Here is a 24,142-nt window from a genome sequence, read left to right on the forward strand (position 1 = left end):
GAGAATCTTTGTGTCCCCTCGAATGAGTATTTCAGCGTATCAAGAATGGAAGAAAGGCCAAGCGCAGTGGCTCACGCCTGTAATCCCGGCACTTTGGGTCGAGGCGGGCGGATCACTTGAGGTCAGGAGTTATAGACCAGCCTGGCCAACATGGTAAAACCCTGTCTCTACTAAAAATACAAAAAAAAATTAGCCCGGCGTGTTGACGGCCGCCTGTAATCTCAGCTACTAGGGATGCTGAGGCAGGAAAATCGCTTGAATCCGGGAGGTGGAGGCTGCAGTGAGCCGAGATCGTGCCACTGCACTCCAGCCTGGGCGACGGAGCGAGAGTCTGTCTTAAAAAAAAAAAAAGAATGGAAGAAAGCAAAACAATCCAAGGCCAAACTGAAGCGAGCTGCCTTGGTGGGGCTCCGATGCAGAAGTGCAGCGTCGCCTGTTCTTGGGTGCCTAATAAACGAGCGGACTCACGCAGGCGCTCCGCCAACTGCAGCGATCTCTGGAGCCGGCCTGTCCTCCACAGAGATAGGGGGCGCTGTAGCAGAGCGCGGCCGTCGAGTCCGCGTGGTGCCGCTCTCTGGGCGGAGTGGGGAGGCGGCAAGAGGACCTGCGGCGGGCCTTCTTCGGCAGTCTCTCCGGCCCGGTTTCCCTTGGCGTGTCACTGTGCGCTCAATCCAGCACCATGGGGAAGCGGGACAATCGGGTGGTGAGTACTCAGCCGGGAAAACAGTGGGGCGACGCAGGGCCCGGCGGCAGGACAGCGAAAACCCTCGCTGTTCCCGGCCGGGCCGGAGGGCAAGCGGCAGCCCTCGGACGTGGGGGCCGGAGACCCAGCACCCTCCGCCGATCCCAGATGCGCGTGCGCCGCGCACGCAGTTGGCGCTTTAGGGTCCCCAGCTCTCTCTTGCCCGCCCCTTTTTTCTTCCCTCACCTCATCGCTTTTTCTGGCGCTGCTGGTTTGCACCTTTGCCTGCTGTACGCGGGCCCCCAATGCCCACTTAGAACCGTGAGGGCTCAGGGAAACCCCCCCTACCTGGCTCCGCCATGTAACTTCGAAGTCAGGCCCTTGGAGGCATCCGACTCACCCGCCGCTTGGTATCGGCCACTCCAGGTCCGCACCCCTCTCCTCCTGCGCACCCAAGTGGGAGGGAGGCACAGAGGCCTAGACGCGGTCCCTGTGTCGGAGAGCCAGCAGCGCGCCTGGTTTTAGCGACAAGCAGGCTCCCGTTTGAAAATGGGATGGCAGCATCTTCTTTCGTGTCTCCAGCGCCCTATAGGACCTGGCACCCATAGACACTGTGAGGGAATGAATGGTGTGAAAATAGTCGGCTTTCGAGTCCAACACAAAACTGGAGTGTCAGTTTTGTTCCGTCGGAAGTTGGGTGACCTAGAACAAGTTACTTTTCTTCTCTGTGCCTTCGTTTATAAAAGGGGATCATTATCTACAACCTTACAGATTAATTGAAACCACAAAAGGCAAGATGTGTGAGCGAGTACTAGGCGTGAAAATTATTACTCTAGTAAATGAGATAAAAGAGATGCATAAATAACTTATAGCAGAAAGAGTAGGAAATGGTCCTTGATATTAGAGATTCTAAAGGCATTCAAAAGAAAAGGTGCTTTTGAGAAGCGGAGATGGGAGGAAAGTATTCTAGACCGCTGGGGTGGGGGGCTGAAAAACTCAGGTTATGAATCAGATTGAATGGGTAGTAAACATAATGAAATAACGATAAGCTTAGGTTTCAGCCTGACAATTCCTGGGCTTGCCTGTGACAAAGTTTTAGCCATTGAGTAGCAAAATGAGGAAAATGCACGTAAAAAGAATGTGCTACGTTTCTTGAACTCGCTTTTTTATTCAACAGTTGTTTGCAAGCTGTGTGTGTCTCGCACCAAAGGAGACTTAACATTTACGAAATGATGACACTTGCCATCTGTATTAGCCAGGTCTTGCATGGCTTTTATAAAGAAAAACCTGACACTGGGTAATTTATAAAGAAAAGGGTTTAATTGGCTCACGGTTCTATGGGCTGTACAGGAAGCTTAGCGGCATCTGCTTCTGGGGAGGCCTCAGGGAGCTGTTACTCATGGTGGAAGGCAAAGCAGGAGCAGGCGTCTTACATGGCAGGAGCAGGACCAAGAGAGGGACGGGGAGAGGTGCTACACAGTTTTAAACAACCGCATCTCTTGAGAACTCTATACAGTGCGGGGGAGAGGAGGATGCTAAGCCATTCGTGAGAACTCCGCCCTCATGATCCATCACCTCCCACCAGGCCCCATCTCCAACATTGGGGATTACAATTGGACATGAGACTTGGGCGGGAACACAGATCCAAACCATTTCACCATCTTAAAAACTTTGTAATTCTGTATAGTCTTTATAATGGAAAATGTCTAGGAACCACTGTGGTAGTGAATCTTGATTACAAGATAGCGGGGTGTTCTTTCTCCTGGCTGTAGGTGAGACTTTGTTGTGCTATCTTGATTGTCATGGCGTTGAAATTATGTAGCATAACACCATTTCAGCATAGGAGCATCCTTAGGTGTTTGAGTATTTGGGCTCTTCTAATACCCTTGGGCCTTGAATGTTTAGAGATCACCTGACCTTGGATGCAGTTTCATATACAGACCTAAAATGTTTCATATTACTGAAAAAACGTTTTGTTTTAAACATCCCTCTAAAACATTTGAAAAACTTACCAAATTAGCTTCATTTACAAGAACATTTTGATAGCTCTGGGGTACTTTTGGTATGCAGCTATGGCACAGAGTATTCTGGTAACTTTTTGTATGCACTTCAAAGATTGGGATTAAGAACAAGAAATTAAGAGGTAGAAGACACGGATTGTCTAATTCAGTCTCCTCATTGCATAGAGGAGAGGTAAGACTGTTAAAACTGGGACCAAAACTTCAGTCATCTGACACTCAGTTCTGTACGTCTTAACTCTTGATTTTCTTTTTAAGACTTTTTTTTAAAGCAGTTTTAGTTTTACAGCAAAATTGAGACGAAGGTACAAAGATATCCCGTTTACCTCCTGACCCCACTCATGCATAGCCTCCCCATTATGAACATCCTTCACCAGAGTGTACATTTGTTAAAACTGATGAACCTACATTGACATGTTACTATCATCCAGTCAGTAGTTTACATGAGTGCTCACTCTTAGTGTTCATTCTCTATGGGCTTGGACAAATAAATTTATTTATTTATTTATTTAGACGCAGTATCTCTTGCCCAAGCTGGAGTGCAGTGTCGCCATCATGGCTCACTGCAGCTTCAACTTCCCAGGCTCAAGGGATCCTCTCACATCAGCCTCCCAAGTAGCTGGGACCACAGGTGCGTGGAACCACACCTGGCTAATTTTTTGTTGTTTTTTTATAGAGATGGGGTTTCACCATGCTGCCCAGGCTGGTCTCAAATTCCTGGCCTCAAGCAATCCTCCCGTCTCGGCCTCCAAAAGTGTTGGGATTACAGGAATGCCACCACATGCGGCCAACAAATTTATAATGACATGCGTTCACCAATATAGTATCATAAAGAGTAAAAATCCTCTGTTCTGCCTAGCCATTCCTCTTACCACCCCTGTCCCCAAGTGTGGCAACCACTGATCTTTTTACTGACTCCATAGTTTTGCCATAACACTTGATTTGGAGCAACAAAATGAATATTTGCCTGTGAAAATATTGGCATTTTTTGAGATTGTCTCAAAAACAGTTCCTGTTCTTTCTTACATTGATGAAACAATCATAGTTTTAAAGATGATAGGATTGCTTTCCAAAAAAAAACCCCAGTGAATTTCAGGTTGAACAGTTTTTTTTAATTTTTATTTTTAGAGCAGTTTTAGGTTCACAGCAAAATTGAACAGAAAGTACAGAGGGTTCCCATATACCTCCACACTTGTGCAGCTCTACCATTATCAACATTCGCCAGCACCAGCAGGGTGGTAAATTTGTTACATTTGGTGAACCTACATGGACACATTATCATCACCCAGAGTCAGTAGTTTACATTAGGGTTCACTCTTGGTATACATTCTTGAACAGTTTTTATAACTGAACGTTTTAATTCAGGACTGGTAAAAGGCTCTTAAGTTCATGATGGCCACCTTTTGTGCTTGTTATTTTCCGAAGTGTTCTTCATGTTCTTTTCTGCTACTTTAGGCTCTTAAGTTCATGATGGCCACCTTTTGTGCTTGTTATTTTCCGAAGTGTTCTTCATGTTCTTTTCTGCTACTTTGGGCCCTCTAAAATAGATGTATCCTCTAGATAAAAATAGGTAATCAAATTGACAAATGAAATTCTGCACATTGTGTCTTTAGCCAGTTTTACTGCATTACTCTTTTTGTACCTGCCCACATACATATCCCCTTGAGACCAATTTGCCATCCCGAGTTTCAGAAACAAATCATTTTCTGTTATCTGAACTAATGCAGCAGTTTGAAGCCACAGAGAATTCTAGTTACATATGGATGTGAATGTTTGATTTACAAGGTCACAGTATTTATGATTAAGTCATAGTGAAATGTTTCAAGAAATTGCACGATCTCTATATTTTAGTGAATGCTTAACCATGCCACCCACTTAATGTTAGAAGCATTGTTTTTCGCACTGATACAAAAATGAAAACTCTTGTACCTTTGTAAAAATAGTTACTTTTCTTGTTTTAAAAGCTTTCTGTTGTGCATAGTTTTAAAGAAAAGTATTGCTGCTTAATGAATAGGAGCAGACTATCAAGTGTTTTGCATGGAGCCTAGAACATAAGATGCACTTAAAAAAATATTGCTATTATAATTGAAATAAATAATGGAGATATTTGGAGTGTACTTAAGCAGACTGAGATAGTGTTTGTGGTCAAATGCTTAAAAGTAAGCCTTATTCAGCAGTAGTTCATGTAATTGTACCCATAGTCCTAGCATGTGAATATACTACTTTACTGTTATTTTCCTCTGAAAAGTAGGAATAGGTTGGTATGTACTTTATGAAAGCAGTTTGATAGTACACAGTAAGATAGTAAAAATATTAATGTACTTTAAAGATACATGCTAGATAACTTGAAGACTGTAAAACATGGTAAATGTTATAATTTTTTTTCATTAGAATGAAAAATTGCCACTGCATTATCTGTGAATTTTTACATAAGGACAGTTCAGCTCTCTGAGTTAGAGTGGCAGTATTGTGGTTGGATTTTTGTCATTTTGTTTACCTTTATTACTATAATAATGTTTACGCAGTTACATTTTTTGTTTTCTTTTATAAAGGTAATCATTATTTAAAATTTTTTTCTCCAGTGTGTGAATGAATATGGATGTTTTCCTTTATATTTTAGTGCACGTGCAGCCTAATTTTTCCAATTTTTAAATTTTTAGTTATTAAAATAATTCTTTCATTTTGGCAACTTGCCTTTGCTTTTCACTTGAGAAATCTTAAACATTTTCTTATCAGGAACTATGGATCTACTTCATTCATTTTAGTAGCTGCATAATATTTAATGGGGGGTATACCCTAATATATTTAGCGAATCCCGGTTTGATAGTTATTTGGGTGTTTGCAGTGTTTGCTGTTTTAGTAATTTAGGCCTGAATATCCTTGGTATGTGTATATTTGCACTCTTTGGAAATAAACAATTTTTACAATTCTAACCTGAAATATTTTGCCATTAGGTACTGCCAAAATTATGACATGATACCAAGGAAATTAGAATGTGATCAATATTGTTAAAAACAAAAACAAAAACCTGAGACCAGTTAAATTTAACAAAGGTAATTTGAGCAAGAAAAAGATTCTAGAACTGGAGGAAGATGTTCTACATCCTGGTGACCTATATTTGCAACAGGAAATGACATACAGAGATTACCTGATTGGTGCAGTTCTGAGTTTGCCTTATTTGGGCATAATTTGGCAGCCTTCTGTTTGGGATTGGTTGAGGGTTGGGCTCCTGTGATTGGCTGAGACTCAGTTGATTGGTTAAGAGGATACACTCTTTGATTAGGTTAGAACTTATTTGCACGTCAAGCCAGGTTGCAGTTCACCATATACAGAGGGTTTTTGTTTTGTTTTGTTTTGTTTAGTAGAGACAAGATTGGTCTTTCCTGAGCTCAAGGTCCTCCCACCTCACCCTCCCAAAGTGCTAGATTACAGGTGTGAGCCAGTGCACCTGGTCTTTTGGGCCAAATTTTATTACCCAAGTAGGAGGACGCTTTGAGCCCAACTTAACTGTGTTGATCAGTACAAATAATACTCCTGTTTTACAAACGGTGAACTAAGTTGCACATGGTACTTGCCTTCATTGTCTTCATTTCTGCCTTCATTGTTTGTCATACTTCCACACCAACTAATCGAAATGCTTAGCAAAAGCAGTTGAATGAAATATTTGAGGGTATAACAATTTATACAAAAAATATAACAATATGCCTCTGTCTTTCACATTGCATTTGATGTCCACATCTTGGCCTGATTCTGTAAACATTCCTTACATGAGGGGCTCTAGCATTTGTTCCTGCTTGTAGAGAAGTATGTCAAAGATTTGTGTTTTTCATTCCAAGTAATTAGGCTTTGTCAGTTGAATGGTAATAGTTCTCAGTATGTGTTGTTTATGCTGGTTTTATATTGTTTACTCTAACAGAGAAATCTGGAAGTATATAACTTTTATCTGTTACAAAGGTGGGAAATGATGGACATTTTCATAGATTTTGTTAAATAAAATGCAACAAATATATTGTTTCCTTTCACTTATTTTGGATTATTACAAGGTATAACACCTTAAACCAACCTTGAAAATAGTCATTTTCGATCAAAATTATTTTTATTTAAAAAGTAGAAGAGTTTCATAAATGTCTATTGACTGGTCACGGTGGCTCACACCTGTTATCCTAGCTACTCAGGAGGCTGAGGTAGGGGGATTATTCAAAGCTGCAGTGAGATGTGATCACACCACTCACCACTGTACTCCAGCGTGGGCAAAAGAGCAAGACCCTGTCTTTCTTTTTTCTTTTTTTCTTTTTTTTTTTTTTTGGAGACAGTTTTGCTCTTTCGCCCAGGCTGGAGTGAAGTGGCACAATCTCAGCTCACTGCAACCTCTGCCTCCCGGGTTCAAGAGATTTTCCTGCCTCAGCCTCCTGAGTAGGCTGAGATTATAGGCACCCGCCACCACACTCAGCTAATTTTTGTGTTTTTAGTAGAGACAGGGTTTCGCCATGTTGGCCAGGCTGATCTCGAACTCGTGACTTCAGGTGATCCACCCGCCCCAGCCTCCCAAAGTGCTAGGATTAAGGCGTGAGCCACCGCGCCTGGCCGACCCTGTCTTTTAAAAAATAATAATAGTAATAAATAAAAATTTTATTGACTTAAATTTGGAAAAACTAAATATAAGAGGTAGAAACTGAATTAAAGACCAGACTTTATATCAGTAGCAATGTGAATTTTAATAAAACAACATCACTTTGCTAAATACTGTCATTAACAAAGAAACCTTTTGCTTTGTTTTGCCTCAATATGTTTTTGAAAAAAATCTCTAAAATATTTTTCTGCTGTAGTAAGTGTAGTAGACAGCATGATTTAGATTTTTGCAGATGTTTTAATTGAGCTAAAATATGTATAACAAAATTTACCATTTTAACTGTTTCTAAGTATACAGTTTAATGACATTAAGTACATTCATAGTGTTGTGCAACCATCATCACTATCCATTTTCATCATCCCAAACAAGAACCTCTGTATCAATAAACAATAAACTCCCAAATTCCTCTTCTCCCCAGACCCTGGTTAACCTCCATTCTACCTTTCTTTTCTAGGTATCTCATATAAATGGAATCATATATTTGTTCTTTTGTGTTTTTCTTGTTTTATTTCATTTAGCATATTTTCAAGGCCCATCCAGGTTGTATATAGTATGTATCAGAATTGCATTCTTTTTTAAGGCTGAATAATATTCCATTGTATGTATATACCACAGTTTTGTTTATCCATTTATCCATAGATGGACATTTGCATTGTTTCCACATTTCAGCTTTTGTGAATTCTGCAGTTGTGAACATTTGTGTACAAGTATCTGTTTAGTCCCTTCTTTGAATTCTTTTGGGTGTACACCTAGATATAGGATCATGTGGTAGTTCTATGTTTAACTTTTTGAGGGACCACTAAACTGTTTTCCACAGTGGCCACACCATTTTACATTCCCACCAGCAATGCGAAAGGGTTCCAGTTTCTCTGCATCCTTGCTAACCCTTGCAATTTTCTGTTTGATAATAGCCATCCTAATGGATATAGAATGGCATCTCTTTGTTGTTTCAATTTACATTTCCCTAATGACTAGTGATATTGAACATTTTTTATGTGTTTATTGGCCATTTACTGTATACCTTCTTTAGAGAAATACCTATTCAAGTCTTCTGCCCATTTTTTAATTACTTGGAGTTTTTTTGTTGTTAAGTTGTAGGAGCTCATTTTACATTCTGGATATTAATCTCTTACTAGATTTATGATTTACAAATATTTTCTCTCATTCTGTGAATTGTCTTTTCACTCTTAACAGTGTCCTTTGATGCACAAACATTTTACGTTTTGATGTTCTGGTTTTTTTTGTTGCCTTTGTATAATTTTTTATGTTAACTATTTGTGAATAAAATTGTCATCACTATGACATAGTATTTCCTGAGAGACAAGATGTAGTTGAATAAACAATGAATTTAGAGTTAGATCTTATTTAACTTCTTTGGAAATGAATTTATGTTATGTTGTGTTATGTTATGTTATGTTATGTTATGTTATGTTATGTTATATTATGTTATTTTGAGAGGGAGTCTCGCTCTGTCGCCCAGGCTGGAGTGCAGTGGCACGATCTCAGCTCACTGCAACCTCCACCTCCCGGGTTCAAGTGATTCTCCTGTCTCAGCCTCCCGAGTAGCTAGGATTACAGGCGTTTGCCACCACGCCTGAGTAATTTTTGTATTTTTAGTAGAGACAGGGTTTCACCACGTCGGCCAGGCTGGTCTTGAATTCCTGACCTCAGGTGTTCCACCTGCCTCAACCTCCCAAAGTGCTGGGATTACAGGCATGAGCCACCGCACCCAGCCTGGAATTGAGTTTCTTAATTTTCTAGTGAACATACTGGTATCACCCTCACAGGGTTACTGGGCTTTAGGAGAAAGAGCTGTAAAGCCATCAGTAGGTCAGAGGTATCTTATTATTTCATCAAATCTCTTGTAAAACACACACACACACACACACACATTTTCTCCCAAACTTTTAAGGCTTAAAAGAGGATTAAATTAATTTTTTTAGAATGAAGAGTTGGTTAGTCAGATTGCATATACTTAGCTGAATATATTGTGTATTTATAGTAAAGATTACTTGATGAGTAAGTGAGGTTTTACATGTTTAATGACTGCTTTAATGGATTAATTGTTGTTCTTTCCCCAAGGCATATATGAATCCAATAGCAATGGCGAGATCAAGGGGTCCAATCCAGTCTTCAGGGCCAACAATACAGGATTATCTGAATCGACCAAGGCCTACCTGGTATTTGTGAAACACTTTACCTATTTATAAGCTTTTATCAACTTTTTAAAGTTTATTCTTAAGACTTTAATTGATTTTATTGATTACCAAGCAATTGCCAGATAAGTAATTTTTTTAAGTAACATTTGATATGTGCTTTCTTTTGAATGTGTGAAACACATGTACAATTATAAAGCAAACATTTGAGAACCCACTACCCAGTATAGCCAAAGCACTGCCAGGTAACTTTTTCATACCAGTCTCTTCTCTATTCCATAAAAGACCTTAACCTTGCAGTGGTCAAAGCTATTTAGCAAGTTTAAGTAGTCTTGTCCTTTAGTGATGTGTAACCAGATAGCAGGAAGAATAATATTCAGCTTTGTTTCTAGTTTTATCTGCCAGCTTTTCAATGAATTAGAAAAACTGACTGATTTTTGTAAATAAAGCATCAGAGTATGGGCGATGTTATTCTTTAGTATGTCTTCCTCGTTATTAATACCATACTCCTGAGACAACATACGACACAGGCTTCAGAGCTGTTAACTTCAGAATCCCAAGTGCCCCTGAAAACTGGGCAACTGGTTGAAAAGTATGCTTATGTATAATAGGGAATCCTTCCTTTGAGTTAAATAAGAAGTAAGGATTGTTTACCAGTGTGTGTGAATGCCATTGTTAACCATTGCAGCATACCAGAAAATGCATTATCCCAAAACAAAGTATGTTTTAATGGGGAGAGAGAATGAACTTTCAAGGGGAAATGTCCAAGTAAATATATTACCTGTGTATCAGAGATCATCAAGACAGCCCTCAGGTTGAGTAACTCATAGGGACTCACTGGAGTTTCAGCGGATAGTCATACTCATGGTAAGATTTATTACTGTGAAAGGCTACCAAGCACAATCAGCAAAAGGAAAAGGCACAGGGAGCAAAGTTTGGGTAAGTCCTGGAGCAGGCTTTGAAGGGTCCTCCCCTAGTGGGATCACATGAGAGGCACTTAATGCCCTTAGTAAGGAGTTGTGATAATACATGTGCGATTTTGGCAACCAACTGAAGCTCATTAGAGACTCAGTGCCCAAGGTTTTTATTGAGGCTGGTCAGCCTCTGCTTGTCATGTACCAAAATTCCAGATTCCAGGGCTGGGCATGGTTGCTCATGCCTACAGTTTCAGCACTTTGGGAGGCCGAGGCAGGAGGATTGCTTGAGGCCAGGAGTTTGAGATCAGCCTGGGCAACATAGCAAGATGCTGTCTCTACAAAAAATATATATGTATTTTTTTTTTAATTAGCTGGATGTGGTAGTACATGCCTGTAGTCTTAGCTACTTGGGATACTGAGGCAGGAGGATTGCTTGAGGCCAGGAGTTGAAGATTACAGTGAACTATAATCACGCCACTGCATTCTAGCTTGGGTGACAGAGCAAGGCCTTGTCCCTTTAAAAAAAAAAAAATCCAGATTCCCAGAAGGAAAACAGGTATTTAGCTTGAACTACATTGTTTGTACAAACAGTTTTAGGCACAATGATCTGCTCTTACCAGAGAATAGTAAGAATCCTCTGAATTCAAGTTCCCAGATGCCCATCTAGGGCCAGTCTTTTAAGTATGTCTTTCCAAGAATAAGCAATCAGGCGAGCTGTATTAACTCTTCTCTGCACAGCATGTTAGGTACCTTATTAAATGGGTCATATATAGACTGTAGTAGTTCAGTCAGATAGATTTCAGGGCATCCTAACACTGAAAACTACCAGGTTTATGACCTTAGGTGGACTTCTTACCTTCTCCAGCTTCAGTTTCTTTATCTGTAAAATGGGGATCCATACCTTTTCTCACAGGGTCATTGTGAGGATTAAATGAAAATGTATTTTAAATAGTGCCTGTTGTAAGTGCTTAGATGTTTGGTGTATTAGCTCTTACAATCCATATTTAGAAAAGGAGTCATTAGTGTTATTTATTTAGCTTTATTATGGTAATTTATTTTTATAGATGTGAACAAAGAAATTGAAATGTTACCGACATTGAATAGAAGTCTATTAGAATATTTAGAAGAGTTTATGAAATTTTGTTGTCTTATTTGTAAGCATTTATCTAATTTGAATTGCTTGAAATTTTATTTGTACCTTCTGTTTTTTAAGGGAAGAAGTAAAAGAGCAACTAGAAAAGAAAAAGAAAGGCTCCAAGGCTTTGGCTGAATTTGAAGAAAAAATGAATGAGGTTTGTAAAAAGTACCTGTTAAAAAAATAGACTAATTTGGCCAGTTATGGTGGCTCATACCTATAATTCCAGCACTTTGGGAGGCCGAAACGGGAGGCCAGGAGTTCAAGACCAGCCTGGGCAACAAAATAAGGCCCCCCGCGCCTTGTCTCCATTAAAAAAAAGAAAATACCCTAAGTATTTGGGCATAGCTCTCTCAGTTAAAGAGGTTGTGTATTTTAGAAGTGTTATTGTTATGGTGAATACAAGTTTGTATTTACGTGCATGCTTTTAAAAATGGAGAATAATCATCTTGTAATATAAGTCATCTAAGACTTAGATAACTTGGATTCCAAGTTAGGGTTGAGCAGTCCTTCTACTTCAGCCTCTTGAGTAGCTGGGACCACAGTTGCAGGCCACTATGCCTAGCTAATTTTTTTTTTATTTTTAGTAGAGACATGTTCTCACTATGTTGCCCAGGCTGGTCTCCAACTTCTGAGCTCAAGCGATCTTCCCACCTTAGCCTTCCAAAGTACTGTGATTACAGGTGTGAGCCATTATACCCAGCCTGTTTGCTTGTTTTGATTACAAACATGTATATAACGTATCAATCACAGTAACAATTAATTCAACTTTTACAGCCTAGACGGAGAATCTAGCCATCTTTGTTGAAAAGAGACCTCAGCTTCAGTAATAATACCTGCTCCTCAGTAATACAGAACCCCTATCCCTTAATATGCTCTTTGAAAAGAGCTAGTAGAGGGTCCTTTGGTAATAGGGTCAAGGATTGACACCTGTGTTTCTTTTGACTGTAATTAGAAGCTGAAATGGGTGAGAGGTATTAAGAGGATGGAGGGAAGGAAGTATTGGCTGTCTCTGTATATTAGGTGTATTGGAAAGGTTAGATAGCCTCTGATGGTGTTCATAACCTTTTTGCAGAACTGGAAGAAAGAACTGGAAAAACACAGGGAGAAATTGTTAAGTGGAAGTGAGAGCTCATCCAAAAAAAGACAGGTAATACCACTTTTAGTTTATTGCTATTCTTAACCTCATAGTTGGATTTTCATAATAATGCTGTATACTACTGTTAATAGATGCATTTGGAAACTCACATCAGCTTATTTAGACTTGTACTTTTGTTTCCATTTAGAGAAAGAAAAAAGAAAAGAAGAAATCTGGTAGGGTGAGCAAAAGTTTTCCATTTTTCTAAATGTTACAATTAAGAGCCAGCAAAAAAAGTAAGAATAATTTGTTTAACCTGTATGCTAAAGGTGTAACTTAAACTCCAGATGAGTCAAGGAACTTAGAGGTTCTTTGATTGTGAAGAGTGGTTTTGTTCTATCACTGATATAAAAAACAGTGCCAACCACCTTATAACGTAATACATTTTCTGTTGCTATTTAAAGAGAAAGATTGGTGACCATGGCCACATATGTTAACTTGTTGAGCTTTTGTACAGGGAACAAGTGTGACATTTTATATTTTCATATTTATGACTTATGAAAATGGCATCTGTTTCTCAGACACTAGATTGATTTCACTAAGTATTTGAGAGACTTTGTAAAAAAAAAAATTCTCGCATCTCACAAGCTTTAATTGTTTTGTGCTTGGTCAAGTATTCATCTTCTTCTTCATCAAGCTCTGATTCTTCCAGCAGTTCTTCTGATTCTGAAGATGAGGTAAGGTTTGCTTATAATGGTTCATGAAATAATATCTCTTAATTTCTTTAATGTCAAGTGGAAACCCATTGTGAAATATCTGTTAGAAATGTTGACTTCCAGGTTTTGATTAATTATCCGTAACTTAGAGGACTAACATGAATGAGTGGTAACTAGAAACTTAAATATTGGTATGTAATATATTTTTTAGATTTTAAAATGTTTTGTTGACTTAAAAATATCAGTAGAAGAAAAAATTCGAAAAATCAAATGCTATTTGACTAGATGCTAGGCATTACATGTGATTCAGATCACTTGATCTTTATAACAGGAAAGTGATGTATTAAGTATTAATTAAGAAAAAAATATAGAAGCTGATCCTTTCATGAAATTTTGTTCACTGATAAAAGTTTTATATTAATAAATGTGTAAATTAGATTTTTGAGACAGAAAGCAAATGTTTCTAAAAATATTTTCTGTAGGATAAGAAACAAGGAAAACGGAGAAAGAAAAAGAAGAACCGTTCACATAAATCTTCTGAAAGCTCCATGTCAGAAACTGAATCAGACAGTAAGGTAAATTATTTAAATTATTAATATATTGGATACAAAGACATTTAATTAAGTTTTTCTTCCTGAAGTTGCTCTCAATTTAAAAATAAGATAGTCTGATATTTGTAGTTTGATGTTCTATGCCACTTAATTGATGTACTTGATAATATCTTGCATGTGACATTTAATAATTCTTCAAGTGCTTTCATATATATATCTCCATGTCTCCACATTTCCATGGCAACTGACGTTATTGTCCCTGTTTTCATAAAGAAGTTAGAGTTCAGATAAAAAGCACTGGCTTAAAATGATACAGCTGGAATTAGAATTAAAAGTTGAATCTTTGTCTTCTAAAATCTGGTCCAGTGTCCTTTCTACTATACCGTACCTAAATTTGTTCTGTACTAACCAGGATTGTCAGACACACAGTTGGCTTTCAAACATTAGTGGTCAGAAAAAAGTTAAGAAGTTCTCGGAAAAAAGTGTTGATTCCTGAGCCCTGCCTCCAGAGTCTGATTTAGTATCTGATTAGGCTTGGAAACCTACGTCTTTAACAGATGCCCTGTGTGATTCTGATACTGGGGTGTGTATGGACCACAATTTGACAAACACTGTACTAGAGTCTCAGGAAACCAAAGCAGCTGTCTGCATTTATAACAGATAGCTGCTTGCCCCCGTGAGAGATCTTCTGGCAAAATACCTAGCATCTAGAAAGTACTCAGTAAATGTTGGTTTTCTCTTTGTCTTTTAAAGCAGAAGAGCTAGTCTCATGATAATGATAGCTAACATTTACTGAATGCCTACTATCTGTTAGGCACAATTCTAAGCACTTAATTTATTAACTCATTTAATCTCAACAACTTTAGGAAGTAATTTGGTAATCCGCTTTATGGATAAAGTGGATAAGGAAACTAGGCTTAGGAAGATTAATAGCTAGAACTCAAAGGATTCAAAAGCAGAAATTGTTGCCTCCTCAAATTAGAATACAACTCCAGTGCATGTGACCACCATAAGCAAACACAGGCAATGGCACGAAGTCCTATTTTAAAATAAGCTGTGTGGGTATTACAGACAGTACTTATCATTTTAAGAGTAAATTTGGTATACAGCCAGATAAAGAAGCGTGTTTGCTTACAAGCAAATGTATACATAACATATATATCTCTTAAATTTTCGGAATAATATACTGGGAGTGGAGTAGCCTTTTTTCAGTCATAGAGCAAATCACTTTTTGGGTATTTTTGTCCTTGTTCTATAATGCTGTGTCCTTAGCATTTAAAATTGATACATATATTTCTTTGTTTAGGATAGTTTAAAAAAGAAAAAGAAGTCAAAAGATGGAACTGAGAAAGAAAAGGTAACTATACTTTTACATTGCCTTAAGATAGTCTGTCATATAATACTTAATTGACTTAAATAAGAATAATGTGTACTTCTTTTTAAGAGATGTATTTATTTTGTTTTTGTAATATTTTGTTTCAATTTAAAGCAATTTTTAATTTGGATTCATTATTGAAGATAAAGGATCAAAAGAGTATTCTAGGCCAAGAGTTTGAATTTGTATAGATTAATGGATTATCTCAGATTAAAAATACAAAATAATGCAGATTAGCAGATTAAACATTTCCTTTGATTTCTTTTTTTCTTTTTCTTTTGAGATGGAGTCTCGCTTTGTCACCCAGGCTGGAGTACAGTGGTGCCATCTCAGCTCACTGCAACCTCTACCTCCTGGGTTCAAGTAATTCTCCTGCCTCAGCCTCCCTGTAGCTGGGACTACAGGTGTGTGTCACCACACCCAGCTGATTTTTGTATTTTTAGTAGAGATGGTTTCGCCATGTTGGCCAGGCTGCTCTCAAAACCCTGACCTCAGGTGATGCGCCTGCCTCGGCCTCTCCGTGCCCAGCCTATTTCCTTTGATTTCTTAAATCATTTTGAAGAAGGCCCTTCCAATTAAAGAACATTAATTTCTCTTTCAAATTGAATATACCATAGATAAATATTGAAAAATCTTCTTACTATTGTAAATAGATGTTTTACCTTCATTTATAACTTACCTATATAGTTAAAGCAGAATTTATGCCTACCTTAATTTCTGGTTTACATTTAAAATTGTTATTCTGGTTATTAAAAATAAAAAAAAAACCTAAAAAGGGCAGTAATAAAACTACAGACCAGTGTCACTAGTTTTTGCTCAGAATTTATATATTTTTTTAATGATAGAAAAGGAAACTGAAATTCAGTTTCAGTTTCATTTAATAAACCATGGTACACAATGGTATATACCATATTTTAAAGCTAAAATTCAGTATTAATGTATTTACAGTGTTGTGCAACCACCATCTCACTCTCGTTTCAAAACTTTCATCAGCCCATAAAAACACTGCATATCCATTAAATAATCACCACCACTCCCTCATTTTCTGGTAACCTCTAATGGGCATTCTGACTATGGATTTGCCTATTCTGGATTTATCATATAAAAGCAGTCATACAATATGCGACCTTTTGTGTCTTTCAGCTGGCATAGTATTTTCAAATTTCATCCAAGTTGTAGCATGTATCAGTACTTTGGTTTTTTGTATGGCTAAGTAATATTCCGTGTGTGTGTGTGTGGCTGATTTCGCTATCCATTCATTTGTTGATGGACGTTTGGTTTTGTTTCTACCTTTTGGCTGTTATAATGATGCTATGGACATTTATAAACACAAGTTTTTGTATGGATGCATGTTTTCATTTCTCTTGGGTATATGCCTAGGAGTGGTTTACATAACAATTTGCAAATAAGAATTAATTTTAAATTTTTTTAATTAATTTTAAAAATTAACCAGGCGTGATGGCATATGCCTGTAGCCCTAGCTCCTTGGGAGACTGAGCCCACAAGGTCATGCCACTACACTTTATCCTGGGAGAGAGAGAGAGACCCTGCATCTAAATTTAAAAAAAAAAAATTTAATTTAAAAAGACACTTAAAGAAACTGTAATGACCAATTCCAAGAATTCAAGGATAATTTAATATAATTTGCCATATTAACTGATCAAGGAAAGAAACTATGTGATTATTTCAGTAGTTGCCAGAAGGATGTGATGTAATTCAGCATTAGTTCCTGACTTTCAGAACGATTATAAAATAAGTGGTTACCCTCATATTTAAAAAAATATATATATATGTGAAATTAAATCTGGTAACATAGAAACATGAAATATTAAAACTGAACTGCAGTTTTTAAGTACTTAAAATATTAGATACAGAGTAATATACACACATATAATCAGCAAATATTAATATGTTTACCAGCTAGAATTAATAAATGATTTACATTGGCTTCAGGTCTTGTTTTATGTAAAAAAAAAAAAAAAAAAAAGAAGAAGAAAAAAAAGACTGGATGCAATGGCTCATGCTTATAATCCGAACACTTTGGGAGGCTGAGGCAGAAGGATCACTTAAGGCCAGGAGTTCGAGACCAGCCTGGGCAACATAGTGAGAGGCCATCTCTACATGAAGAAAACAAATTAGCCAGGTGTGGTAGTCCTAGTTTCTCCCGAGACTAAAGTGGGAGGATCACTTAAGCCCAGAAATTGGAGGTTACAGTGAGTTATGATCATGCCAGTGCACTCCAGCTTGGATGACAGAGTAAGACCCCTATCTCTAAAAAAAAAAAAAAAAAAAAATCCCCAAACTATCATTTCGTCCTTTGAGGTAGCTGATCCTGAAACTAGTGTATGTCTTTCCTATCCACATTTATACACTTTTATTATATTAGTATGTGTTCATAAATAACAGAATATTGAGTTTCTTTTTTTTTTAATTAGTTATACCTACTGGAATGGGAAGATATTGTGTATTATCAAAATGGTATCATTGTGTTTCCTTCTGAAACTTGTTTCTTTTCATTCAGCATTACTATTGACATCTTACTGATACTTTCAAGTTTGCTTCTTTTGCTTATGGTATTCTACTAATTAATCCACCACAATTATTTCTCCATTCTCCTTTTTATGAACATCTAGATTGTTTTAATTTTTCAGTAATACAAACAGTGCTGCTGTGGATATTTCTTACCCATTTCTTCTTTTCCACAGTTACTGTTTTTTGTTTTTTTGTTTTGTTTTCCGAGATGGAGTTTTGCCCTGTTGCCCAGGCTGGAGTGCAATGGTGCAACCTTGGCTCACTGCAACCTCCACTTCCCGGGTTCAAGCAATTCTCCTGCCTCAGCCTCCTGAATAGCTGGGATTACAGGCTTGCACCACCACGCCCAGCTACTTTTTTGTATTTTCAGTAGAGACAGGGTTTCACCATGTTGGTCAGGCTGGTCTGGAACTCTTGACCTCGTGATCCGCCCACCTCAGCCTCCCAAAGTGCTGGGATTACAGGCGTGAGCCGCCGCGCCCGGCCAGTTTACTGTTAATTTTCTAAAGGATACTTTGGACTGTAATTTCTAAGTTCTAGGATGTGCATACACATTTAATTTGTGAACATTTTGCTTGCCCAAGTGCTTGTTATTTTGCATTCTTGCTAGTGTATAAAAATACCCTGTTTCACACACTTGTCAACCCAGGGAGATGTCATTATTGCAAATTTAATGTATACAAATGGTTGAGCTTCTTAACTTGCTTATTAGCCATTCATATTTCATTTTCTTTGCATTGCTTTTCATAGTCTTTGCCCATTTTTCTGTTGGAAAGAAACAACATTTTCTGGTCCATGGCGTCTCTTTACTTTGTTTTTATGTCTATTATAATTATATAAAGGCTTTAATTTTAAGTCACATAATCATTGTTTTTAGCCCCTTTATTATTTAAAATTGTTCTGAAAGTGCTGATAATAAAATACTCAATTAGAAAATACAGTGGTAGAAAATATCCCATTTATAGTAGTAACCAAAAAATCTACAGGAAAATTTTAAAGAAGTAAACAGTACTTATTTGAAGAAAACTATACAAGTCTATTCAGAGACATATATGAAGATTGAATAAATGGGGAGTCATAACATGTTACTGGGTATAACTTGCCATACTGGATATTAAAACATTATAAGAATGTTTTAATTAACACAGTGCAGTACTAGTACAGGAATAGACAAAACAATGGGACAGTGTAGAGTCCAGGTGAAAATTCGAGAATCTGTGGAATGTAATAATATGATAAAGATGGCATTTCTTGGAACAAAATGACTAATCATTTGGAAAATATAAAGCTGGCCACTACATAAAGCCAAATACATCCCAGACAGCTCAGAGATTTAAATGTATGAAAATGCAACTAGAGAAAGGGTGAATATTACAATACTGGGGTGGGGAAGGCTTATGCCTCAAAACTCAGAAACTTTTGACCATATATTTCAAATTCTGAATGGCAAAAACTGATTACAAAAGTTAAACTGTGAACAAAGTTTAAATACAATGAACAGACTAAGAAAAACTTCTAAGAATATATAACACAAAAAATTAATGATCTTTGATAAGGAAAAAATACCACACCCACAGACAAATTGGCAAATATACATTTAGGCAATTGTAAAAGAAAACACAAACTGTATTCTCTGATACGATTGATAAAGAGCCTGAGAGGGAGGCTTCTTGGTAAAGTGTGATTCATAAATGGGTGACAGACAATTTTGGACATGGTGGGAGAAAAAGATTATCATGTGTGTGAAGGCTACGTTGGTCTTTGATTTAGTCATCATTATTAAAGAGTTTGCACTCACATACACTTCATTCTATTTCAACTTTGTTTTTAATAGCAAAGAATCCATATTCCTGTCCTCCAGAAGGAGATGGGTTAAGTAAATTCTGGCATTTTAGTGAATGTTAAATGCAGCCATAAATGATGTAGTTGGCATGGAAAGATACTATTGGGTGAGAAGAGCAGGTTCCAGACGGCAAGCATTTGTGTAATATTGTAAACATACACGTAGAAAGATGTTTCCAAAAATCTTAATGGTGTTTAATTTCTGGTAGTGGGATTTGAGTCCATTTTCTTACAATTAACATTTCACATTTCAGCCAAAATAACAATGCTGTTTGCAAAAACAAAAGGAAGTCTCCTATAATCTAGCCCACAGAGAGATCATCACTGTTAGTTTATTTTCTGCATTTTTGTTTGTCTTCAAAATTAGACTCATGCTATATAAAAAGTTATACATACATCCTGAATTTTTTATGTAAGATTAGGTGGTGAACATTTTTTCCATTGGGTAGTTTTGTTTTTGTTATGAACTACTTCAGATATACAGAACAGTTCTATGAAAAATAATAAAATGATAACCAGCATATCCACTATGCAGCTCGAATAAATCTTAACATTTTGTTATACTTGCTTTGGGTGTTGTCATAATTTTTTTTTATTTCTTCAAATATATATTTAAGCCCCTAAGTACTACTCCCAATCTCAGTCCCCTCTCCTTCTCCAGAGTTACTCACTTTTTCAACATTAAAAATACTTAGAGGTTAAGATTTTTTTAAACATATATTTACATTTAACACTTTAAATGCACTAAAGGAATTACTACATAGAGATTCTTTTAGATCATTGCAAATAATTACCCATTTATTTTCTTTTCTGCAGTACTAGGCCTGTCTAATCCAATCCTTGGTAGAAACAAAAGAATTAGAATACAAAGGAACCAAATCTTACATCATCTGCATGTTTCATATGACTGTTTAAAGTCTATTCTGTGTAATTTAAGAAAATAAGGTGGATATTACATCTAAATGGATATGTAGTTATGTCTTTTCAATATATTTAATATTGCTTTAGTGGAATTAAAGACTTAAATACTGGTAAATGTTACACTTTTTAGACATTCTAAAATAAAAATGGGTAATTGTAATAATTAGAAGAATTAAATAGAACTTAGAAACATAAAATGTGTGTGACAAAGTATATCTTTCTGAGTCAAGATAAATCTATTTATTTTTCATAGGATATTAAAGGACTCAGCAAAAAGAGAAAGATGTATTCTGAAGATAAACCTTTATCATCTGAGTCCTTGTCAGAATCAGAGTATATTGAGGAGGTAAGTATATGATCAAATCCATTTTCTCTATTTTAAAATGCTTAGTTATTGATTTAATAAATATGACTTAGAAAAAGAAATACTTCATATTTAACTTATTCACCTTTCTAGTATGAAAAAAACAAAATGAAAGTTATTTCATTTCAGAATGAGTTTTGCTTTTTTCCAGAAGATAATTATCTATTATTTTTTATAATTAACGGTATTTCTACATACCTTTCCAATCTGAGATATTTTTAGTCTTCTAATATTTTCTTTTTATTGTGCTGCCATTCTTATTACACGAAAGAAGCTGTGTAACATACAGCATGTTGAAACCCAACATTCTCTTACATTGTTAAAATAGAACATTGCATATACTATCTCAGTTTAGTTGACATTATTTAGCTGTGTTTTGAGCTACTTTTCGGGGAGTAGAAAGGTGATGAAGTGAAGAAATGTTGGCAGGAAACATATCATATTACTTTGTTGTGAGAACTAAATGAGATGATAAATTACGAAAGGCATTGCATCATACCTGAGACAGAGTAAATGGTGGCTAAAGTTTGCATAATTCTTGGTGTTACAGTAAAATCTAAGCCAAGTTTGCCCTAGAATCATTTATTTTTAAAACTGTAGCTTTCTTTAGCGATCAACATATTTAACCCCCAATAGTATAATCTAAAAGAGTTGAGGATCTTACCGTTGCTTACAAGGAGTGGTAGCAGATTGCAACAAGAGCTGGTTTTCATGATTCCTTAGTCGTTTCCGTATTAGCCGCCTCCTGTATCAGTCCTGCCCAGCTCTATCTCTGTCTACTGTATTCCTCATCTCCCCATTCCCTGAGTCTTGCATTTTTGTTTGTTTGTGCCTCTCTCCTTTCTGATTTCATCGTTCTTGGTCTGCAACAGTGGCACTCAGTCCTGTAAGACCTATTGCCCCCATTTTATAGCAATGTCTTGTAGTTGCTCCTGAAATGAAAGCTAATGCTGAGGCAAGAAGGTTGCTTGAGCCCCGGAGTTTGAGGCTGCAGTGCACTCTGATCCCACCTGTGAATAGCCACTGCACTCTAGCCCAGGTGACATAGCAAGACCCCATCTCTAAAAAAATAATAATGATAATGTGCAATTTTATGAAATTGTATTTCATTGTAAATGCCTGAATGTGATTAACACCAGGCCAGGCACAGTGGCTCGTACTTATAATCCCAGCACTTTGGGAGGCTGAGGCGGGTGGATCACCTGAGATCAGGAGTTCCAGACCAGCCTGGCCAACATGGTGAAACTCCATCTCTGCTAAAAAAAAAAAAAAAATTAGCCAGGCGTGGTGGCAGGTGCCTGTAATCCCAGCTACTCGGGAGGCTGAGGCAGGAGAATCACTTGAACCCGGGAGGCGGAGGTTGCAGTGAGCCAAGATTGCGCCATCACACTCCAGCCTGGGCAACAAGAGTGAAACTCCATCTCAATCAATCAGTCAATGCGGTAACACCAGAAGACATAGAATCTTAAGAAAAAACAAAATGCAGGCTGTAGCAGGTATACATTACATATGCCCTTCAAAAACCATATGGTGGCATTACAGTATATCTTAAAATCCTGCACAAGAGGCTTGGTGCAGTGGCTCAGCCTCTTCTGGCATCTGTAATCTCAGCAATTTGGGAGGCTGTGGCAGGAGAATCAGTTCAGACCAGGAGTTATGACCAGCTTGGGCAACATAGCGAAACCCTATCTCTTTAAAAATATATATATATATTATTTTTTAAAATTTAGTTTCTGGGCCGGGTGTGGTGGCTCATGCCTGTATCCCAGCACTTTAGGAGGCCAAAGCAGATGGATCACCTGAGGTCAGGAGTTAAAGACCAGCCTGGCCAGCATGGCAAAACCCTGTCTCTGCTAAAAATACAAAAATTAGCAGACATGGTGGCACAGACCCGCAATCCCAGCTACTCAGGAGGCTGAGGCAGGAAAATCGCTTGAACAAGGAAGGCGGAGGCTGCAGTGAGCCGAGATCACACCACTGCACTCCGTCCTGGGCAACAGAGCGAGACTTTGTCAAAAAAAAAAAAAAAAATTTAGTTTCTGTATTGTAAACAGATTCATCACATGAATGTTTAGCAGGCTATTCAAAAGTCGCGGAGGATGTACAGGGCTGTTCAGGACATGGCGTGACAGCATCCCTTATCTGTGCCTGGCTAAATACAGATGTAGGACATCTGCTGTCACCCTTAGTCATTGTAATAACAAGAATAACAATAAAAATATTGTTTCCTAGGTGCTCGGTAAAGAGAGCTAGTGAGTTAGTGATCTCTGTTGTGAGCTTGTGATCTCTAATGCTTAATGTGTTGTATGTTTTTTAGTCCTTATACTTCCTTTCATTGTTAATTGCATTTTTATGTATTTGTCATGTATTTAATATTGTAGTCACTTAGCAAAACCACACAATTCAACATTAGGCACAGTTATAAATATTGTTTTGTATGTAATGTATTAGTATTGTATTATGTTTGTCTGCTACATGGTAGCAAGTTTAATATGAAATATCTCACATTTGGACTTAACATGTAATACGAAAGTTTATGAAAGCTTTGGCAACTTTCAGCTTATTTATTCCTATTTTTTTAGAGGCAGCTTCTTGCTCTTTCACCCAGGCTGGAGGGCAACGGTGCAGTCATAGATCACTGCAGCCTGGAACTCCTGGGCTCAAGTGATTTTCCACCTCACCCTTCCAAGTAGCTAGGACTATAGTCACATGCCACCACACCCCACTAATTTTTAACAAAAATTTTTTTGTAGAGGTGAAGTCTTAACTAGGTTACCCAGGCTGGTCTTGAACTCCTGGCCTCAAGCAATTCTCCCACCTTGGCCTATCAAAGCGCTGGGATCACAGGCACAAACCACTGCTCCCGGCCTCAGTTTAATTTAAATCCAGTGTACCACACTCAAAAAGATTGAAATAAAATATAAATGGGATGATAATTCTTACTTAGAATTTTAACCTATTGGCTTATACTAACTACACTGAATATAGTGCCACCATTTGTTGAGCACCACAGAGTGAGAGAAATACCTGCTGTATTTTAGGCACTTCCCCTTGAGGGTGGCTATTATCTCCATTTTACAGATGTTGAGAGTAAGATAGGATTCAGACCTTGGAATCTATCTCATTTCAGAGCTGATGTTTTGTTTGCCTGTTTTGAGACAAGGTAGCAGTCTGTCATCCAGGCTGGAGTGCAGTGGTGCAAACAGGGCTCACTGCAGCCTCAAC

The 24,142-nt window shown here is 37.5% G+C and overlaps 1 protein-coding gene across 3 annotated transcripts in view; it reads left to right on the forward strand.

Moving 5' to 3' along the window:
* The first annotated feature begins 567 nt into the window (after positions 1-567).
* The window catches only part of FAM133B (family with sequence similarity 133 member B), a 29,217-nt gene continuing 5,642 nt past the window's right edge, over positions 568-24,142 (forward strand). For 2 of the 3 annotated variants that reach the window (XM_054493853.2, XM_054493854.2), the window contains exons 1-9: positions 576-703; positions 9,413-9,510; positions 11,617-11,695; positions 12,614-12,688; positions 12,825-12,857; positions 13,291-13,353; positions 13,815-13,907; positions 15,190-15,240; positions 20,807-20,899. In XM_054493853.2, the coding sequence (XP_054349828.1) occupies positions 680-703; positions 9,413-9,510; positions 11,617-11,695; positions 12,614-12,688; positions 12,825-12,857; positions 13,291-13,353; positions 13,815-13,907; positions 15,190-15,240; positions 20,807-20,899 (609 nt within the window). In that variant the 5' untranslated portion in view covers positions 576-679. Of the gene's footprint in view, positions 704-9,412; positions 9,511-11,616; positions 11,696-12,613; positions 12,689-12,824; positions 12,858-13,290; positions 13,354-13,814; positions 13,908-15,189; positions 15,241-20,806; positions 20,900-24,142 lie in introns of all 3 variants that reach the window. The other variant, XM_054493855.2, reaches the window with a different exon arrangement.

This window comes from Pongo pygmaeus, chromosome 6 (assembly GCF_028885625.2).
Source record: "Pongo pygmaeus isolate AG05252 chromosome 6, NHGRI_mPonPyg2-v2.0_pri, whole genome shotgun sequence".
Classification (NCBI taxonomy): Eukaryota; Metazoa; Chordata; class Mammalia; order Primates; family Hominidae; genus Pongo; species Pongo pygmaeus.